This window comes from Monodelphis domestica, chromosome 4 (assembly GCF_027887165.1).
Source record: "Monodelphis domestica isolate mMonDom1 chromosome 4, mMonDom1.pri, whole genome shotgun sequence".
Lineage (NCBI taxonomy): Eukaryota > Metazoa > Chordata > Mammalia > Didelphimorphia > Didelphidae > Monodelphis > Monodelphis domestica.
This window is the reverse complement of record NC_077230.1, coordinates 1,669,625-1,687,315: the sequence shown is the minus strand read 5'-3', so window position 1 is coordinate 1,687,315 and position 17,691 is coordinate 1,669,625. Positions and strand designations below refer to the sequence as shown.

At 48.7% G+C, this 17,691-nt stretch overlaps 1 protein-coding gene across 2 annotated transcripts in view; it reads right to left on the bottom strand.

The window, feature by feature from the left end:
• The window catches only part of PRDM15 (PR/SET domain 15), a 166,575-nt gene that overhangs the window by 126,554 nt on the left and 22,330 nt on the right, over positions 1-17,691 (bottom strand). For both annotated transcript variants that reach the window (XM_056797057.1, XM_056797056.1), the window contains exons 2-3: positions 2,117-2,161; positions 293-386 (exon numbers count right to left, since the gene is read on the bottom strand). In XM_056797057.1, coding sequence (XP_056653035.1) covers positions 293-386; positions 2,117-2,161 — 139 coding nt within the window. The remainder of the gene's footprint in view (positions 1-292; positions 387-2,116; positions 2,162-17,691) is intronic.

The following is a 17,691-nucleotide window of genomic DNA, read 5'->3' as shown; positions in this document are numbered from 1 at the left end:
CAGCTTATTCTAGAACCACTGAATTACACCTTTATTATCATGTCAACAAATGGCTCAAGTCACACTATAAGGAAACTCATTTATGCCTTCCAGAAAATTTGAGGAAACGTCCGTCTCTACGTGCTCTGTTTAAACCTTTCATTTACTCATTCTTCTGGGAACAAGAAAGTCATCCCATATTAGGCAACCTTGATAACACCAGAGAAACAGGAACAATGGATTTCTATTCTACTTACAGACATAATTGACACGTGCACACAAGACATAAACAAACGCGATGGAAGGTGCTCACCTTGCCCTGCTCAATACAAAAGAGTCCTTGACCATGACCACTGGACCCAACTCTGGACATTCTGAATCATGGTATTGACCACAGTCTTCACACCCTGCAACCAGACAAAGAGATCTCTTCAAAGGCAACATTCACGGAGAGCTACAATTCAACTAGACTGCCAGAAAATCTTAGTTAAGGCTGCAACAACCTCCTTAAAAAGTAGATGCAGCAATAGACTAAGGTTATCAGGAAAGGGAATGAATGAATGAATACTAATCTGGTCTCAGACACTTCCTAGCTGTGTGACCCAGGGCAAGTCACTTAACCCCAATTGACTGGCCCTTACCAACCACTCTTCTGCCTTGGAACTGACACTTTGCATAGATTCTTGGACAAAAGGTAAGGGTTTTAAACAATTAAATTAAATTAAAATTGTAAAAAAGAAAGTGAAAGAATATTGAGATCAAACAAACTAACAAAACAGGTGACTTATTGGTTCTATTCCGTAAAGCATACACTCATATAAAAGTGAATGGAAAAATTTAATATTCTAAAAAAAGGGTTTGGTTCGTCTCCAATAATGTATTCTGGAGAAAAGTCTGTAAGTCGTTTATAATTATTCCTCTGAAAGTAAGACCAAATTTATTCCAAAAGGAAGAAAACTGCACACCCCAATTCTGCAATTTCAATTCGTTAGGTATGAATGTAACAGATTCTTCTTATCTCTGGTCCCACGTGACTTTACTTTTCAGAATCATTGTCTATTTGCAGGAAGGTTGCAAAAGGTCAGTCTTTGCCCTTTAGTAAAGGGGACTATTGAAAGCTTCTATGAATGTCCTTTAGCTTTCCTATCTCCAAAAAAAAGCTACTTAGATTTTCAAGACAGATTTTTCCACATCAAAAAAGAAATCTTTCCATCTTATGAGAACAATAAACTATTATTTTGTTTTTCTAAAACTCTTTTCTTTTTTCCCATTACCTGTACAAAAATTAATATTCATTCCCCCAAAACTTTGAGTCCCAAATTCTCTCTCCCCCTTCCCTTGAGAAGGCCAGCCAACATATTTCCACATTGGGCATGGCATGAAAGAAAACAGACCCCAAAAGGCACAACGAAAACCTTTTGGAAGCATGCTAGATTGGCATTCAGACGCCATCAGCTCTTTCTCTGGAGGGGGCAATATTTTCCATCATAATTCCTCCAGGATTTTCTTACGTCAATGCATGGCTGAAAAGAGCTAAGTCACTCATAGCTGACAGTTCATATTGCTGCCATTGAGTGCCGTGTTCTGGTTCTGCTCGTGTCCCTTTGCCTTCGTTCATGCCAGTCATCCTAGATTTTCTTCTGAAACTACCCTGCTTGTCCTCTCTTATAACCCAATCGGATTTCATTATGATCACACACTACAATTTGGCCATTCTTCGAGGGAGAGGCGTCCCCTAGATTCCCAATTCTTTGCCACAACAAAAGGAACTGCAATCGATACTTTCGGACCCCGGGATCCTTTTCTCTTTAACGAAAACTCTCCCTGAGGTCCTGCGGGGTCCAAGGGGAGGGCAGAATCCGTCCATAAGTCCCCCAACAGGGCGTTCGGGCCCTCCCTTCCCCACGAGCCCTCCACCACGTGTCGTCTCCCTTTCGGGCATATTAGCCGACACGAGCGGCGCTCATTTGGGTTTTTCTCATCGACCGTGGTCACTCTCCAAATGACCAGAGACAGCTCTGATTGAGTTGGAAAACTGTCTGGCCAAACGTTTGCCCAGGAGGGAGTGACCGGGCTCTATAGGTCTGACCGCGTGTTCTCGGCGCTCGGTCATCCCAGGATTCCGTGCGACACTCACAGATAAACATGGCTTCGTCGCTGCCCTCCTCGGCCATCCCGAAACCTGTCAAGACAAAAAGGAAGGAATCAGTGAAGCGGCCCTGATGAGGGGGGCCTTTGGGGGGCCGGGGCGCCTCGGGGAGCGCCTGTGAGGGGACCCACCGCCGCGCGGCGGCAGGGCCGTCCGTCTGCGGCCTGGTCCCGGCTCCCGCCTGCTCGTGGATCAGACACAGTGTGAGAGACGGGCAAAGCCACGGCTTAGAGCAGAGGAAGGGAAGCGGCTGCCTGCGTTCACTGGCCTCAGTGGTCCCCCCATCGGACAGGTTCCCCTAAAAAGGGTCCTTTTCACCATCGTAAAGAGCACGCACCCGCCGCCCTCGTACAGACGCTCCTCACAGCAAATCTCCGTCTAGAAACGCGGCCTCTCTGCGCGCTTCCCGTCCACCCCGTCCCTGGGAGAGTCGCCATTCATCGCTCCTAAGGAGCCAGAGCACCGCCGGCGCTGCACTTCGGGGGGCGCGCGGGGGGCTCCGTGCTAGAGAGCAGGGCAAGGCCTGGCTCAGTGGGTGCGCCTGGGCTCCGGGCTGGCCTCACACCCTGCCCACGTCCCCGGGCCCCCACGGCCTGCCCGGCAGCCAGCCACAGTATGGAAGAGGGCAGGTGAGGGCGCGTAATAAGCAGGGCAGTAGAGAACAGTCGGAGGGGCGGGTGGCGCGCTAGAGCCGCTCCTGAACCAGTGAAGAGCCCGACGCACGAGCCTGGGAAACGCAAGAAAAACTCGGAGTCCTTTCTCTGGCCTAGACGGCCACAAGAAGCAGCCGGGCCGGCCAGAGCGCGCTGGGGGGAGGGGGAGAGGGTCCGGCCAGAGCTCGGGGGAGGGGGAGAGGGCCCGGCCAGAGCCTGGGGGAGAAGGCCCAGCCAGAGCTCGGGGGAGAGGGCCCGGCCAGAGCTCGCTCCGGCCCCTCCGACGTCCCGTGACGTCGGGCATGAGGCCAGACGAGGGTGGCCCCGCCGGGCTGCGCGCTGAAACAGCGCGGACACGAGGCCGTGCAGACGATCCACGACACAGACGCGCAGCCGAGCAGGCCGGACCTGCAGACCGAACTCAGACAGCGGCCCGCAGACATGAGGTGCTCCCTGGCCACTGGCGATCTCTCCGATCCCGGCTGTTGCCTTTGCAGCGGGGCGCGGCGGGACGGCCGCAGCCATTTAGCGCTGCGGGACACGCGCTGACCTCGCGCGCTGCCCTCAGCCCAGGCGCCGCGGCGGCACCTCGCTCTGCACGGACGCTCTTGACGGTCTGACTCGGTGCCTTCCAGGCGAGCCTCCGGGGCATCGCCGGCGCCCGGGCGGGGGCAGCAGGCGAGGTGGGCGCGCGTCCCGCGGCGCTTGGCTTGGCCTTTCCGCTCGCGCCCGCGTCGGCGACGTCACACAGGAAGCGGCCCGCCTGGGCGCGGCCTCCGGCTGGCCCGAGCCTGGCGTGCCGCCAGCCGAGGTCCGCTTCTGCGTGTGCTCGCGCTCCGGGGCTGGTCGGGGAGGCGGACGCGCAGGCAGGAGGGACTCTCCGTGAACGCCGCCGGGACGTCCAGGGGACCCCCTGCTCGTGCCTCTCCCTCCCCAGGCGGTCTCCGGCGCTGGCCGGGCCACGGAGCAATCCAACGGAGCGACGGCGACGCTGACCCCCTCCCACGGAATGCTTGGGGGGCCGCGGCCCACGCAGGCTGGGGCGTGACGAATCACACACGACGGACTGCCCCGGGCGGTCTTAAGCAAAGCCAGCGCTGCACGTGGTCCACGTAAAGTGGAAGGAAGGCCCAGGAAGGGACGCAAAGAACCGTCTTTAGAAATGGAGGCGACTTCCTGTGACCAGATATTTCACCTTCAAGCTTGACCTTGAAGGAGCTCTAGCTTGGGACCCTGGATCGAACTCCCACGTGCCTGTGGGTGAGTGGGAAGGCGGACCCCTCTTCCTGGCTCTTCTTGGAGGAGGCCTCGTGGCTAGAAGCCTTGCTTAACTGACCTCTGGGACCCCTTCGCTGGGGCCTCTGGAGTCCTGTCTGGCTCCGCCTGCGACGGAGGAATTACCGACTCCCCCGTCTCCTTCCTTTCGCCTTTGGTCAGCCAACTGCCACAAGAAGTCCTCCAGGCTTGAACAATGTCGCCTCGGCGGCCCCATCTTCGTGCCAACCCTCCCCCTTTTCTCGAGCACGCCGTGGGGAACTCCTGCTGTCCAAGCCACGGAACGTGACCAAACCAGGCGGCCTAAAGCCGGCGAACTGGACGAGCCGCGGCACGAATCACATCAGTCCAGCTCGGGAGGCCCCGTAGAAAGTGAGGCTGTGAGGCTGCCACACTGGCTTGTTGCCGAGCGGACTTGGTCCCTTTTGCCGCCGCACGTACCTCCTGGTCTCGGTTTTGTCATCACCCTATAAACCAAGGCTTCGTCGAGCTTCTCGGGGCCTGGCCCCAAGGCCAGAGTCCAATAGGCCGTGTCTGGCTTGTCTCCTCCAATGGCAAAAACCTCCTGCTTCTACCTTCCTGTGAGTTCTCCATTAGCTGCTGTTCTGGAGTGTAGCAGCACGTGTTTGTCCCGTATGGATGGCGAGTCATTGTCTGCAGATGCCCTTTGCCTGCTCCTCTCTCTTAGCTGCTTTTGCTCCTGCTTAGCCGGACGCGACGGCTGACTCCCGAGCTTTAAGTTCAACGGAAGCACAGCGGGCTCTGCTCTCGCCTCTCACTGCACTCTGCAGATTGGGCTGCTGCAGCTGGGTTTCTTATAAACGATAGAATGCTGGATTCTGGCTTCTAATCCCGTCATCTCTTCCCTTTTGTAGGTAACTTCATCCCATTCACATTCACAGTTACGAGTGATAACTTTGTTTCCATCCACCCTAGTTTCTTATACTTCTGCTTCTGTTTACCCTAGCTCCCCCTCAAGAACCTATTTTACTTCCGACGAATGACTAGCCCCATCCACTTTCCTTCTTCTTTCCCGAGGCTCCTAGAAAGGGACACCTTCTGAGGGGTGGCATGCGTTCTCTCCCCATATGAAAGCGTGTCATCTCGTGTAGTCTCTGGTGATGTTTGAGCCGTGTTTTACCTTTCTCGTGCTTCTGTGAGGTCGGCATTGGAACGTCAGATTTCCTCTTCAGCACTGGCCTTTTCAAAAGGAATGCTTGAAAGTTGTCTGTTTCATTAAAGATACATGTGTATCATTTTCTCCTGACGTTTGTACTCACTTTTTCTGGATAGATTATTCTTGGTTGTAATTCTAGGTCCTTTTCCTGTCTGAACAGCCTATCCCAAGCTTCCTTCGAGGCCGTGGCTTCTAACTCTTGCAGAACCCTAATTTTGGCTCTTTCTGTAAGATTACAGCTTTTTCCCTTGGCTGAGGAGTTCTAACAATTTGGCTACAGTTTTCCTGGGAGTTTTCATTATCGAGGTCCTCTGAAACGATCGTTAAATTCTTTCGATTCCAACTTGCTTCGTTGGCTCCACTTTCCACGATCATTTCTTGAAATAGGAGGTGTAGATTTTTCGTTCCTATAGATTTCAGGTGGTTCAATGATTCTTAAACACCTTCACTCAATCTATCAGGCCATTTATTATTCCCAAGAGATATTTCATGTGCCCTATCTATTATTCAGTCTTCTGAGTGTGTTTCCATTTTGTTGCTTCATGGAGTCATTAGCTTACGTTGGGCCAATTCCAACTTCTAAGGATTTTTCTTCAAGAAGTGTCTCTTTTTAAAAGTTGTTCCTTCTCTTTTCATAACACTCTTGCTAATGTTTTCACCTACTGATTTAACTCTTCTTAGAACTCTTGTTGGGATTATGCCCAATCTACACTCTTCTCTGAGATTTTTCTTGTAGTTATGGTCTTCTCCTCTGTTTATGTCTTCAGCTTTCCTGTCACCCTACGAGCTCTCTGTGGTTAGGGTCCGCCATTTGCTCATTCTTCTAGGCGACTTCCTCACTTTGGACTTCATACCAGGGTTGGTCTCTACTCACTTCTAGGGAACAGAGCTCGCTTTGGCTTCTGTCCTTGTAATATCTCGGCTACTGTCCCCGCTCAGGCTAAGGGCCTCCCCGTTTGGGGTGCTTCTCAAGCAGGGTGTTCATTGCCTCCTGGTAGGAACTCTTTAGGTTTCCAACTCAGGTTTGGATCTATTTGATGGCATATGGATGAGTTTCAGCAGGCTGCCACTGGACGAAATGACTATTAATTTAATAATAATAATTTAAAAGTCCTTCAGGAGGTTCTGCAGGCTCACAGTAAATTAAGTGCTTGGCTCCCCGATGGCCTCCTTTCCTACACTGGCTATCCGCTGTGCACTTGTACACAGGACTAAAAGTCAGAAATGAATTTCCCTCCTGCGCTTAGAGTCAGAGCCGCGCACAAGTCCTCGTAACTTGGTCCTTGCTCCGTGCACAGGGTTCCTCCTACTCACACCTGTGCCCGCTTCCTTCCGCCCTGGAGCAGGAGAGCAGGTGCCAGCTGGCGGCCACTGCCTTCCCCAAGCTGCTCAGGAGTCCCCAGATAACTCCTTCCGGCCTGGCGTTTGGTCTCGGTCCACCTGGATCGCTGATAGGATGTTCCCCACTGCCACCAGAGCCGCTGACCACTACGTCATGTTGCCGCCAGAGCCGCTGACCACTACGTCATGTTGCCGCCGGAGCCACTGACCACTATGTCATGTTGCCGCCGGAGCCACTGACCACTACATGATGTTGCCGCCGGAGCCACTGACCACTACGTCATGTTGCCGCCGGAGCCGCTGACCACTACGTCATGTTGCCGCCGGAGCCGCTGACCACTACGTCAGGTTGCCGCCGGAGCCGCTGACCACTACGTCATGTGGCTGTTGACCACTACGTCACGCTGCTGCCAGAGCCGCTGACCACTGCGTCATGTTGCCGGAGCCGCTGACCACTACGTCATGTGGCTGTTGACCACTACGTCACGCTGCTGCCAGAGCCGCTGACCACTGCGTCATGTTGCCGGAGCTGCTGACCACTACGTCACGTTGCCGCCGGAGCCGCTGACCACTGCGTCATGTTGCCGGAGCCGCTGACCACTACGTCATGTTGCCGCCGGAGCCGCTGATCACTACATCACGTTGCCACCGGAGCCACTGACCACTACGTCATGTTGCCACCAGAGCCGCTGACCACTACATCACGTTGCCGCCGGAGCCGCTAACCACTGTGTCATGTTGCCGCCGGAGCCGCTGATCACTACATCACGTTGCCGCCGGAGCCACTGACCACTACGTCACGTTGCCGCCGGAGCCGCTGACCACTACGTCACGTTGCCGCCGGAGCCGCTGACCACTACGTCATGTTGCCGCCGGAGCCGCTGACCACTACGTCATGTTGCCGCCGGAGCCGCTGACCACTACGTCATGTTGCCGCCGGAGCCGCTGACCACTACGTCATGTTGCCACCAGAGCCGCTGACCACTATGTCATGTGGCTGTTGACCACTACATCACGCTGCTGCCAGAGCCGCTGACCACTGCGTCATGTTGCCGCCGGAGCCGCTGACCACTACGTCATGTTGCCACCGGAGCCGCTGACCACTACGTCACGTTGCCACCGGAGCCGCTGACCACTACGTCACGTTACCGCCGGAGCCGCTGACCACTGCGTCATGACGTCTCCTAGTCGGCCCCAACCACGGCGTCCCCGTCTGTGTTCCTGTGCTTGCCCTAGCCTGGAGAAACGCCTCCCTGTGGCCCTTTTCTCGGTGTTCCCAGGCAGAGTCCGGGCTGGCCCGTTGTGGCGGATGTGCGTTGGGCGAGCCGGCCCCCCTTCCGGAGGAAGCTGCTCTCCAGAGTCACGGCGCCTCCTACGTGCCGGATCCACTCGGCTTCCTCGCCGTTCCCTCCCTAATCTGGCCTCAGCAGTCCTGTGTCCCGCGGTTTTCCAGCCACAACTTCCTGCCGGTCTGCTCCTCGGCGTCTAAGTGGCCCGGCCCGGCCCTTCTCGGCCGCGCCCCGTGACCCCGGGAGTGACTCCAGGGCGCCTCTGGGCCGACGTCGCTTGGTGGGGGCCGTCCTCTCTCAGGGTCCGGGGCCGGGTCTCTGCGGACGAGTGACTGCCTGCCCCCTTCCTTGATGGCTGCACGGGGGACGTCTGCCCCACCCAGCGCTCCTCTCCTGCGCAGGCTTCCCCTTCCCGCGTCCCCACACCCAGTCTGTGGCGGTCCCGTCCCCTGCCAGGGCCGCCTGCTCTCCCGCACTGGTCGCGCTCTGGACAGCTGCCGTGTAGGGCCCTTGGCGACCCCCCGCCACACTTTCTCCCTATCCCGACGACGGGCCCGACCAGTGGGCGTAAACTGAACCGCCGTGTCTGGGGCCAGAACCGTCGGGACGCCGGTTTCAAAGGACGAATCGAGCGCGTCGCTGGGCGTCAGACGCCGGCGAACTCGCGATGGCCGAAGCCCCTGACTGCCCCACAGCCAGGGAACGAGCCGTTTACCAGCCGGCCACTCGCCGCACGCAGAGCCGCCGGGCAAGTGGCCACTGCTGGGCTCCAGACCACTGGACCATCCGATTCTCTGGCGCTCAGAGAATGCACCAAGAATGGAGCCTTTCTGGGGCTAGAGCCGCGAACAGGGCTCCGTAGATCCGTCGGGGCAGCAGCGTTTGAGCCCTGACACAGAAGTTCATGTTTTGGGGGGCCGCTGGGTGGCTCAGGGGAGGGAGAGCCAGGCCTAGAGACGGGAGGTCCTGGGTTCCAATCTGGCCTCAGACCCTGCCCAGCTGGGTGACCCTGGGCCAGTCACCTCACCCCCATGGCCTAGCCCTGACCTCTCTTCTGCCTTGGAACCCACACAGTATTGACTCCAAGATGTGAAGGGTTTAACGAGGGAAAAACAAAACAAACAAACAAACAAACCCTCCACGCAAGTCAAAAACACAGTGCTTTGAGGGGACAGAAAACCGACTCTAACAACAGGACAGAGCTGGGGGACCCACCTGCTTGATTCAACTTAAAAGGCATGCAGAAAAGGCTGAATTCTCAGTTTAGGGAAAGGAAGGTCCCAGGACCCCCCTTCCCCACCCCCACCCCCACACTAAGACCCCGGCATTTGCTGGGATCTCGGGGCAAGGGCTCCAGCCTGCAGGGAGTGACTTGCTGCCCCAGTTGTGTGAGGCTCAGGACTCAGACCAGAGCTGGCAGGGAAATAGCTGGAAGAGAGACATGGAGAGGAAGGCAGCCTAGACGAAGCCTCCAGCCACCACTTTCCATCTTGGGCCTCTGCTTCTCCAGATTTGGGGTTCGGGCCACCTGGCTCAATACAGTCTATCAACAGGGCAGGTAAGGAGCCTTCAGAGGGTGGGAAGCTCCATCTCCAACACCCTTCCCCCACCAGCTGCCCTGAGAGCCCTGGTAAGAATAGGGCTGACTCACATCCCAGGAAGAAGACCACAACCACAAAAGAGTACCTTGCTCCCAAATGCTTCCGCTAGCACCTGAGGAAGATCTGATCTCAGGGCGCATTAACACTCCATCAGCCTAATCTAGTCAATCAGCAGAGCAGAGAAGAAGCCCCTTCAGAACAGATCCAGCAAATAAACAGAGGAGCAGGATTATAGCCAATGATGGAGGAGAGGGAAAAAATATAAGTAAACAACAGGAAAAGAAAAAAGAAATTACAGTGGACAGCTTCTATCCAGGTAATGAACAAAGAATAAATGGAACAGAGGACCAAAAAACACAGAAACTCCAGCAAATTGGATCCAAGCCTTGAAAGAACTCAAAACACAATTCAAAGAACAATTAAGAGAGGCTGAAGACAATTGGGAAAAGAACTTAAAAGCAAAATAAAGCATCTGGAAACAGAGGCACACGAACTAAAACAAGAAAATAGTGTCTTGAAAGCCAGAATTGACCAGCCTGAAAACAAGCAAAGAAAGTGAAAGATGACCTACAAAGAAAAACAGACCAGAAAGAGAAGGATGACTAAAAAGTCAGGGATGAAAGTCAGGCTTTAAAATTAGAACCCAACAAATAGAAGCAAATGACTTCACAAGGCAGTAAGAGTCTATAAAACAAAATCAAAAGAATGAAAAAATTGAGGAAAATATGAAACACCTCATTTATAAAACAACAGACCTAGAAAACAGATCCAGGAGAAACAATTTAAGAATTATTGGACTACCAGAAAAACATGACAAAATGAAAAGCCTGGACATCATTCTATAGGAAATAATTCAAGAAAACTGCCGCAACATTTTTGAACAAGAGGGAAAAGTGGAGATTGAAAGAATGCCCCAGAATGTTATAGCTAAGTTCAAGAACTACCAGACCAAGGAAAAAATACTACAAACCACTAAAAAGAAACCATTCAGATATCAGGGAACCACCGTGAGGATAACACAGGACACAGCTGTATCCACACTGAAAGAATGGAAGGTGTGGAATATGATATTCCAGAAAACAAAGGAACTGGCTCTACAATCAAGAATCAACTACCCAGCAAAACGGACTCTATTCTTGCAGGAGTAAGTATGGTCATTTAATAAAATAAAAGACTTCCAAGCATTCCTAAAGAAGAGACCTAACTTAAACAGAAAATTGGATGCCCAAACACAGAAGTCAAGAGAATCACCAAAAGGTAATTAAGAAAGCTGGGGAGGGGGGGACCACTTTTTAAAAGAAACCCACTAAGTTCAAATGATTTGCATTCCTGCAAGAAAAAATGATATTGGTAACTCTTAAAAATTGCTATCATCAGAGTAGCTAGAAGAAGTATACTTGGAGGAAACAGTGACAGACTGTATAGATGAAATGTCAAATTATATATATGAAAAACTAGGGGTAAAAAAGGGGATAATACTAAGAGAAATGGGAAGAGATAAAATAGGGCAAATGTACATTTCATAAAGAAGTGCATGGAGGGAGGAGAAGAGAAGACCAATACAATGGAACAGTTAAAGAGGCTGGAGCCAGGTAAACTTAAATCTTAGGCATTGAAACTGACTCAGAGAGGGAAGAACAATCCGACCCATTGGAAGAGAGAGCTGTATCCTGCCCTATAGAGAAGCAGAAGGCTGATAAACGGGCTGGTGGGAGGGGAGCGATACAAGGGAGGGAGGCAGAAATTCAAAGTAAGTGCACCATTCAGGAAACATGTCTAGTCAACAGTTCATGAGGAAAAGGTTTCTAGGTTTTGGTGGAATAAAAGCTCAGTAGGAGCCAGCAGTGTGCAGCAGGCAAAAACTAAATAAATGCCTCTTTTTTTGCTTTTCATTCATTTCAGACCAGTTTGCCACTCCTTTCTCCAATTCATTTCATAGACGAGGGCACTGAGGGAAACAGGAGGAAGGGACTTCCTCGGGGTCACATGGCTTAAGTTTGTGAAGTCCATTTGAATTTACAAAGATGGATCTTCCTGACTACTTCAAATCAAACTGTTTGCAATAAACGAAAATGCAGCATCCAGAATGAAACAGGAACTAAGAGTTTTAAGAAATGTATCTAGATTATCTAGCTTATGAAGGAATCCCTACTATGTTACATGCTTACAAGGTATGGGAGAAACTGTCTACGTTTAGACATTTCTTAATCATAGAAGTTTGTCAGGTTTCCCCTTCCACTATTTTAAATGTTTCTCCCGGTTCTTCCCTCCGGGGAAGAAAAGCCTGGAAATAAGTGGACCCGGCTTTGTACCCAGAACGCAGGCTTTCCCCTTCTACTTCCAGGCTGGCCCAGCCCACCTGCCCATTCAACATTCCACTGCAACAAGAAACAAACTGGTTCTGCTTCTCAATGGGACAGAAATCGAAATCAGGCCAGTCTTTGCCCTACATTAGAAAACGTAAGTGATGAGAATCTGTTTCTCATCCAACCCTCTCAAAGGGACCGCAGGAGGAAAGCCTGGAGGCAGCACAGCCTGGTCAACCATAATGCAGCCGCATCAACTTTTAAACAGTGATGGCACACTTTTAGACAGTGTGCTAAGCCCTGCCTCCACCCCCCAGACCGAGGGCCACCCTGCGACCCCCCCACCCCACAGCCCCAACCCCTTACAAGCACTCGCACTGGATTTCTGGGCAGAGCGGTGGTGAAGTGAGGAAGGTCCTCAGCTGCACCCCCAGCCCTATGCTTTTCTACTAACAAACTCGGGCTGGCGACTGTGGGCATGCCCACAGAGAGGGCTCTGGGTGCCCTCTTTGGCACCAGTGACTCAAGGAGACCCGCCAGTTCATGTACAAATCTCATTTCTGTTCTACTGCAGACATGGAAATGCTCATTTTATTTGATAAAAAATCCACAATTTAAAAAATGGAAAAGGGGGGAAAAGAAAAAATAAGATAATGGGAAAGAAAATAAATTACAAGCAGGACTGTGAACCAGAAAGGGATTAACTCGCACATAAAAGAGAATAGTAGAATGGATTAAAAAACATAATTTGACAATGTGTTTATTTACCCCCCAAAAAACAACTTCAAACATCCAATCAGAATTAAATGAAGGAATTTGAGAATATCTATCCTATTTCGAGTAAACTCAATAAGAAAAACATAGCACTCGTGATGAGGAAAAGGCAAAAATAAAAACAGACTTTCTCTAGAGGAGCAGGAAAACTACAGGTGTTGACGCCGGTCCTTAACAGAGTGTCCCAGAAGTCTTGGTGTAGATCTTCGCCTTAGTTTACTGACGGAAAACCCACTGTGCACCTCTGTACTGAATGGAATGGCAGCTCAATACCTCCAGGAAGAAATAGAGTCGGGGATCTCAACGGAGCCTCTCGGACGAGGGCCGTCTGACCGCCCGCCACGAGAGAGGTCTTGAAGCGACAGAACTGGGGAAAGCGAGTGCGGCCGAACTCAGCGTGATCGATATGTAGTCGTTCACAGTGACGTCACAGAATTGGTCCAGGATTCGGTGCGGACTGATAGGCGCAACGTCAGATTAAAGCACGTTCGCTGTGACCGAGTAACCCCCTCCGTAAGGGTGTGTTCGTGACGTCACTGCGGATTAGCAGACCAACTCCAGACCGCCCCGCAGCTCGTGACTGCAGCCCCGCGTCCCTCGAGGCCGCCCAAGCCCACAAGTCCAACGTCCCCTGACGTCCGCTGCTGGGCTGGCAGGCACCAGCTCGGGGGTCTTTGGCGGATGAGCTGCAGAAAGCCTGATGACAAACGATCAGCAACGAGGCTGCTAACAAAGGCTTCTGCTGGCTGTGTAACAGCCAATAAGAGGACGCTGCCCGTCTGAGGACGGCCTCCTGCGGTTGTTCCCCCTTCTGTTCTTGGCAGCCTTCCAGATGCTCTTTAGAAACTCAACTGACAGGTGAAGAGGCGCCTGGATTGGGAGGAGGGTCTCGGGGATTCCTGAGACATTGGCGGCCCGGCTCAGAACACGGCTCAGTGGTGCGGGACAAAGAAGTTTGGAGACTTTGGGCTCAACAGGAGTCCGCGTGTTTCTCGGCTGTGGGGGGCTTCACCCCAAAGGGCCCATTTGTGAACAACTAGATGCCTCACCAACAAATGAATGAAAACAAACAGCAAACATTTTTAACTAAAATATTCGAAATGAAGACATCGTGTTGGGCAAAACAAGGACAAATAATAAAAGCAGACCCAACACGTCTAGGTCAACAACTCTTAGGAACACATTATCGCTAACCGCCTTCATCAACACAAAGAGGAGAAGGAACAGTTAAATGAACTGGGTGTGCCACGAACAGAAGACTGAACAAGTGGGTGACGGTGGCTCTGCGGACTGAGAGCCAGGTCGAGACAGGAGGTTCTGAGGTCAAATCTGACCGTGGACGCGTCCTAGATGTGACCCCCATTCCCTAGCCCTTCCCATTCTTCTGCCCTGGACCAATACACAATATTGATTTTAAGATGGAAGGGGGGTTTAATTAATTTTTAAAAAAGAGTAGAAAACCAACAAATTTAAATGTCCCAATTAAATAGAAATCTAAAAACCACAGTAAATGAATAAAGAAAATTATTAGAAATTATTTTTTCCAGCTACGCCAACAAAAATATCAATTAAAATTACATACATAAATATAAACAATGATGAATAACCTAATCTCGGAAAAAAAGAAACACTACCATACAAGCCATAAAGGAGTCCCAAAGGGAAAAATAAAGCAGCAAAATAAACAGGGACAAGAAGAATTTATAAGTGAATTCAACATTCAAATATTCAAAGAACAATTATAAATTGTCCATAAACAGCTTGAACAAATAAGAAAGGAAAAGATCCTTCCCAATTCCACCTACGACTCACCTGCCACCTGAACCAGGGGGACACAAATCAGAGAAAGAAAACCATAAACAATATGCCTAATGAATCTACATTAAAATTTTAAATGAAATATGAGTAGAGAAGTTACAGAATCAAAAACACTGGGCATTATGACCAAGCAGGAATTATGCCAGCAATACAAACTGGTTCAATATTAGGACGCATAACCACCGTGAATACAATTACAAAAACTTTTTACAGAAAGTTGGAAAAACAGGGTGAGAATATTATAAGAATTATTACAAGAATAATATTAAGCTCCTGCTCAAGCTGTGCCAATATAGTGAAAATTACAATACTACCTAACTCAGCATCATAACCATCAACCTAACCAAGGACCACTTTATAAAGTGAGAAAACACTTACAAAGATGATCTGGAGAAACCATGGGGAAAGGAGGGGAAGGAAGGGGGTCGAACAGTAGCCGATCACAAACTCGACTCCACAGTGGTGCTGTGGTACACTATCATGAGTGGGCGCTGCCTAAAAAATGTCCATCAGGGGAATGTATTAAATACACAACGTACAAGACCAAATAGTGGCATATCGTTAGATAAGGTTGACGCCGGACACTACTGGCATGGGGATGCATCAATAAAGAAAAAATGCTGGAAAAGGCAGAAAGCAATCTGGCAGCCACTAGGCTTGGAACAAAATCTCACACCAGCTACGCAGTCAATTCTAGATTAATACATGACCTAGACCAAAAGTGACATCATAACTTAGATGAAGAGAAAATATAACCAAAAGAATGATGAACTGTTAACAGCTATACAAGATGATCCAAATCACCAATAATGAGGAAAACGCCAACCTCTTGGTGAGTATCATCTCACATCAAGTAAACTGACAAAGGGAACAAAATATGTCAGTGCCAAGGTCCAGAGTTCAAACACCGTAATGCTGATGAAATCATGAATTGGTACAATTTGGAAAAGCAAGAAAATAACTAAAATGTCCTCATCCTTTGACTAAGAGGTTTCATTACTAGTCATATGCTTCTAGGAGACCAATGCCCCAAAGGTACTATTTATGCCCAAATATTAACAGTTGCACTTTTCCATATATTTCTAGTAGCATCAAAATAATATAAAAATCCATTTGTGCTTACCTTAAATATATAAGACCAAAATCTTTTTGTACTAGCAAAGAACTGAAATAAAAAAGTTGCCCACTGATTGAAGAATGGCTAAATAAATTGTGGTACTTGAACAAAATTTAGCATAACAATGTGAAAAAAATAATGACCAAAAGAGAGAAGTATAGAAATATCAAGGTAGGTGCCTATTTTACCACTAACTTCAGATGATGAAAACAAGGCTGAGGGAGGTTAAATAAATTGCTGAAGGTCAAACAGCTTTTAAGTACCTGAATCTAAATTTGAACTCAGGTCTTGACATCGAGTCTAGAGCTCTACTATGGCCAAAAATGAAACACTGCCAACTATCAACAACCATACAGAAGAATTCTTCAAAATACTACTAATAAAAAAAAAAAAAGTAACACTAATAGCAGTATTTTTCAGTGTGCTAATGCTTTGGGTGTTTTGGAAATTTTTTAATTAGCCAAAAAAAACAAAACAAAAGGAAAAAAACAGTACTTTGACAATATCCTTTTGGCTATATGGTTGAAGATATGAGATTTTTTAAAAAGCTTTTCAACTGTCTGATATAAATTAAATTAAAATTAATTATTACTTGCACAAAAATACTAAGAGAAATGCAAACCAAAATATCTCTAAGAACTGTACTATAAAGCAGTGATCATCAAAACAATGTGGTACTGGCTAAGAGACAGAAAGGAGGATCAATGGAATAGACTTGGGGTAAGTGACCTCAGCAAGACAGTCTATGATAAACCCAAAGATATCCCAGCTTTGGGGACAAAAATCCACTATTTGACAAAAACTGCTGGGAAAATAGGAAAACATTTCACACCCTACACCAAGATAAATTCAGAATTGGTAAAGGACTTAAATATAAAGAAGGAAACTATAAATAAATTAGGTGACCATAGAATAGTATACCTGTCAGATCTATGAGAAAGGAAAGAATGTAAGACCAAGCAGGAGATAAAAAATATTACAAAATGTAAAATTAATAATTTGATTACATTAAATTAAAAAGGTTTTGTATAAACAAAACTAATGCATCCAAAATTAGAAGGGAAGCAACAAAATGGTAAAAAATCTTTACGACAAAAGCCTCTGACAAAGGTCTAATTTCTCATTTTCATAAGGAACTAAATCAATTGTACAAAAAATCAAGCCATTCCCCAACTGATAAATGGGCAAGGAACACGAAGAGGCAATTTTCACACAAATCAAAACTATAAATAAGCACATGAAAAAGTGTTCTAAATCTCTTATAATCAGAGAAATGCAAATAAAAACAACTCTGAGGTACCACCTCACATCTAGCACTGACTAATATGGCAGCAAAGGAAAGTAATAAATGTTGGAGGGGATGTATGTATGAGTTAGATTTTAAGCTCCTTGAGAGCAGAAGCTGCCTTTTGATTCTTTTTTATCCTTGGTACTTAGCATAGGGCCAGTGTGCTGAGGGGATCTTATCCCTTCCCCCTCCTGAGTAGCGTGACCTGCCCATCAACATTTTTCGAATACCAAAGTTGTGCCACATTTTGTGTCCATATACAGGCTGTATGCCAATAAAAGGGAGGGGGCAGGTCTTTCCTGAGCTTCTTGGACAGACACGGGGGCTGGAGAGACAGGTGAGGGGAGAGAAAGATAAACGGTGGCTAGGAACACATGGTTTGAGATCTTAGAGTAAGGCAGCGAGATTTAACTTTAGTCTTATCTCCCCCTTCTATTAGTTAACTTTATAAAAATAGCGTGATATATTAATTCCAAATATTATAGTTGGCAACCACTAGACCAGGCTTTTTTTTTAGACCTTTAATCTTCTTCTGATAGAAGTTTTGAGTAAGTGCTTAGGTAAGCATAGGTGAATAGAAGTGGTTTCAGTTTGCTCATTTGTTTTCATATGCGAAACATACTTATGCTGAATATAAACTCTTATGCCAAAGAGGACTTCCCTCTAATTGGCAATTTGTCAATGTGTCTATCTATTTTCTTCTCATATTTCCCTCTCATCTCTAACTATTGTAACTTCCTCTTAGAACATGCAATATTGTATGTACTTTTAGCTAGAAGGTATTTAGAGGTTTAAAATAGTTATGTTTAAATGATCCATTGGGGAGACTGGTCTCCCAAAGGATCACAGGGAAGATTATGCAAAGGGGATCTCATCCCTTCCCCCTCCAGACTAGCCTGATGTCTCTGTCAACATTTTTCCAAT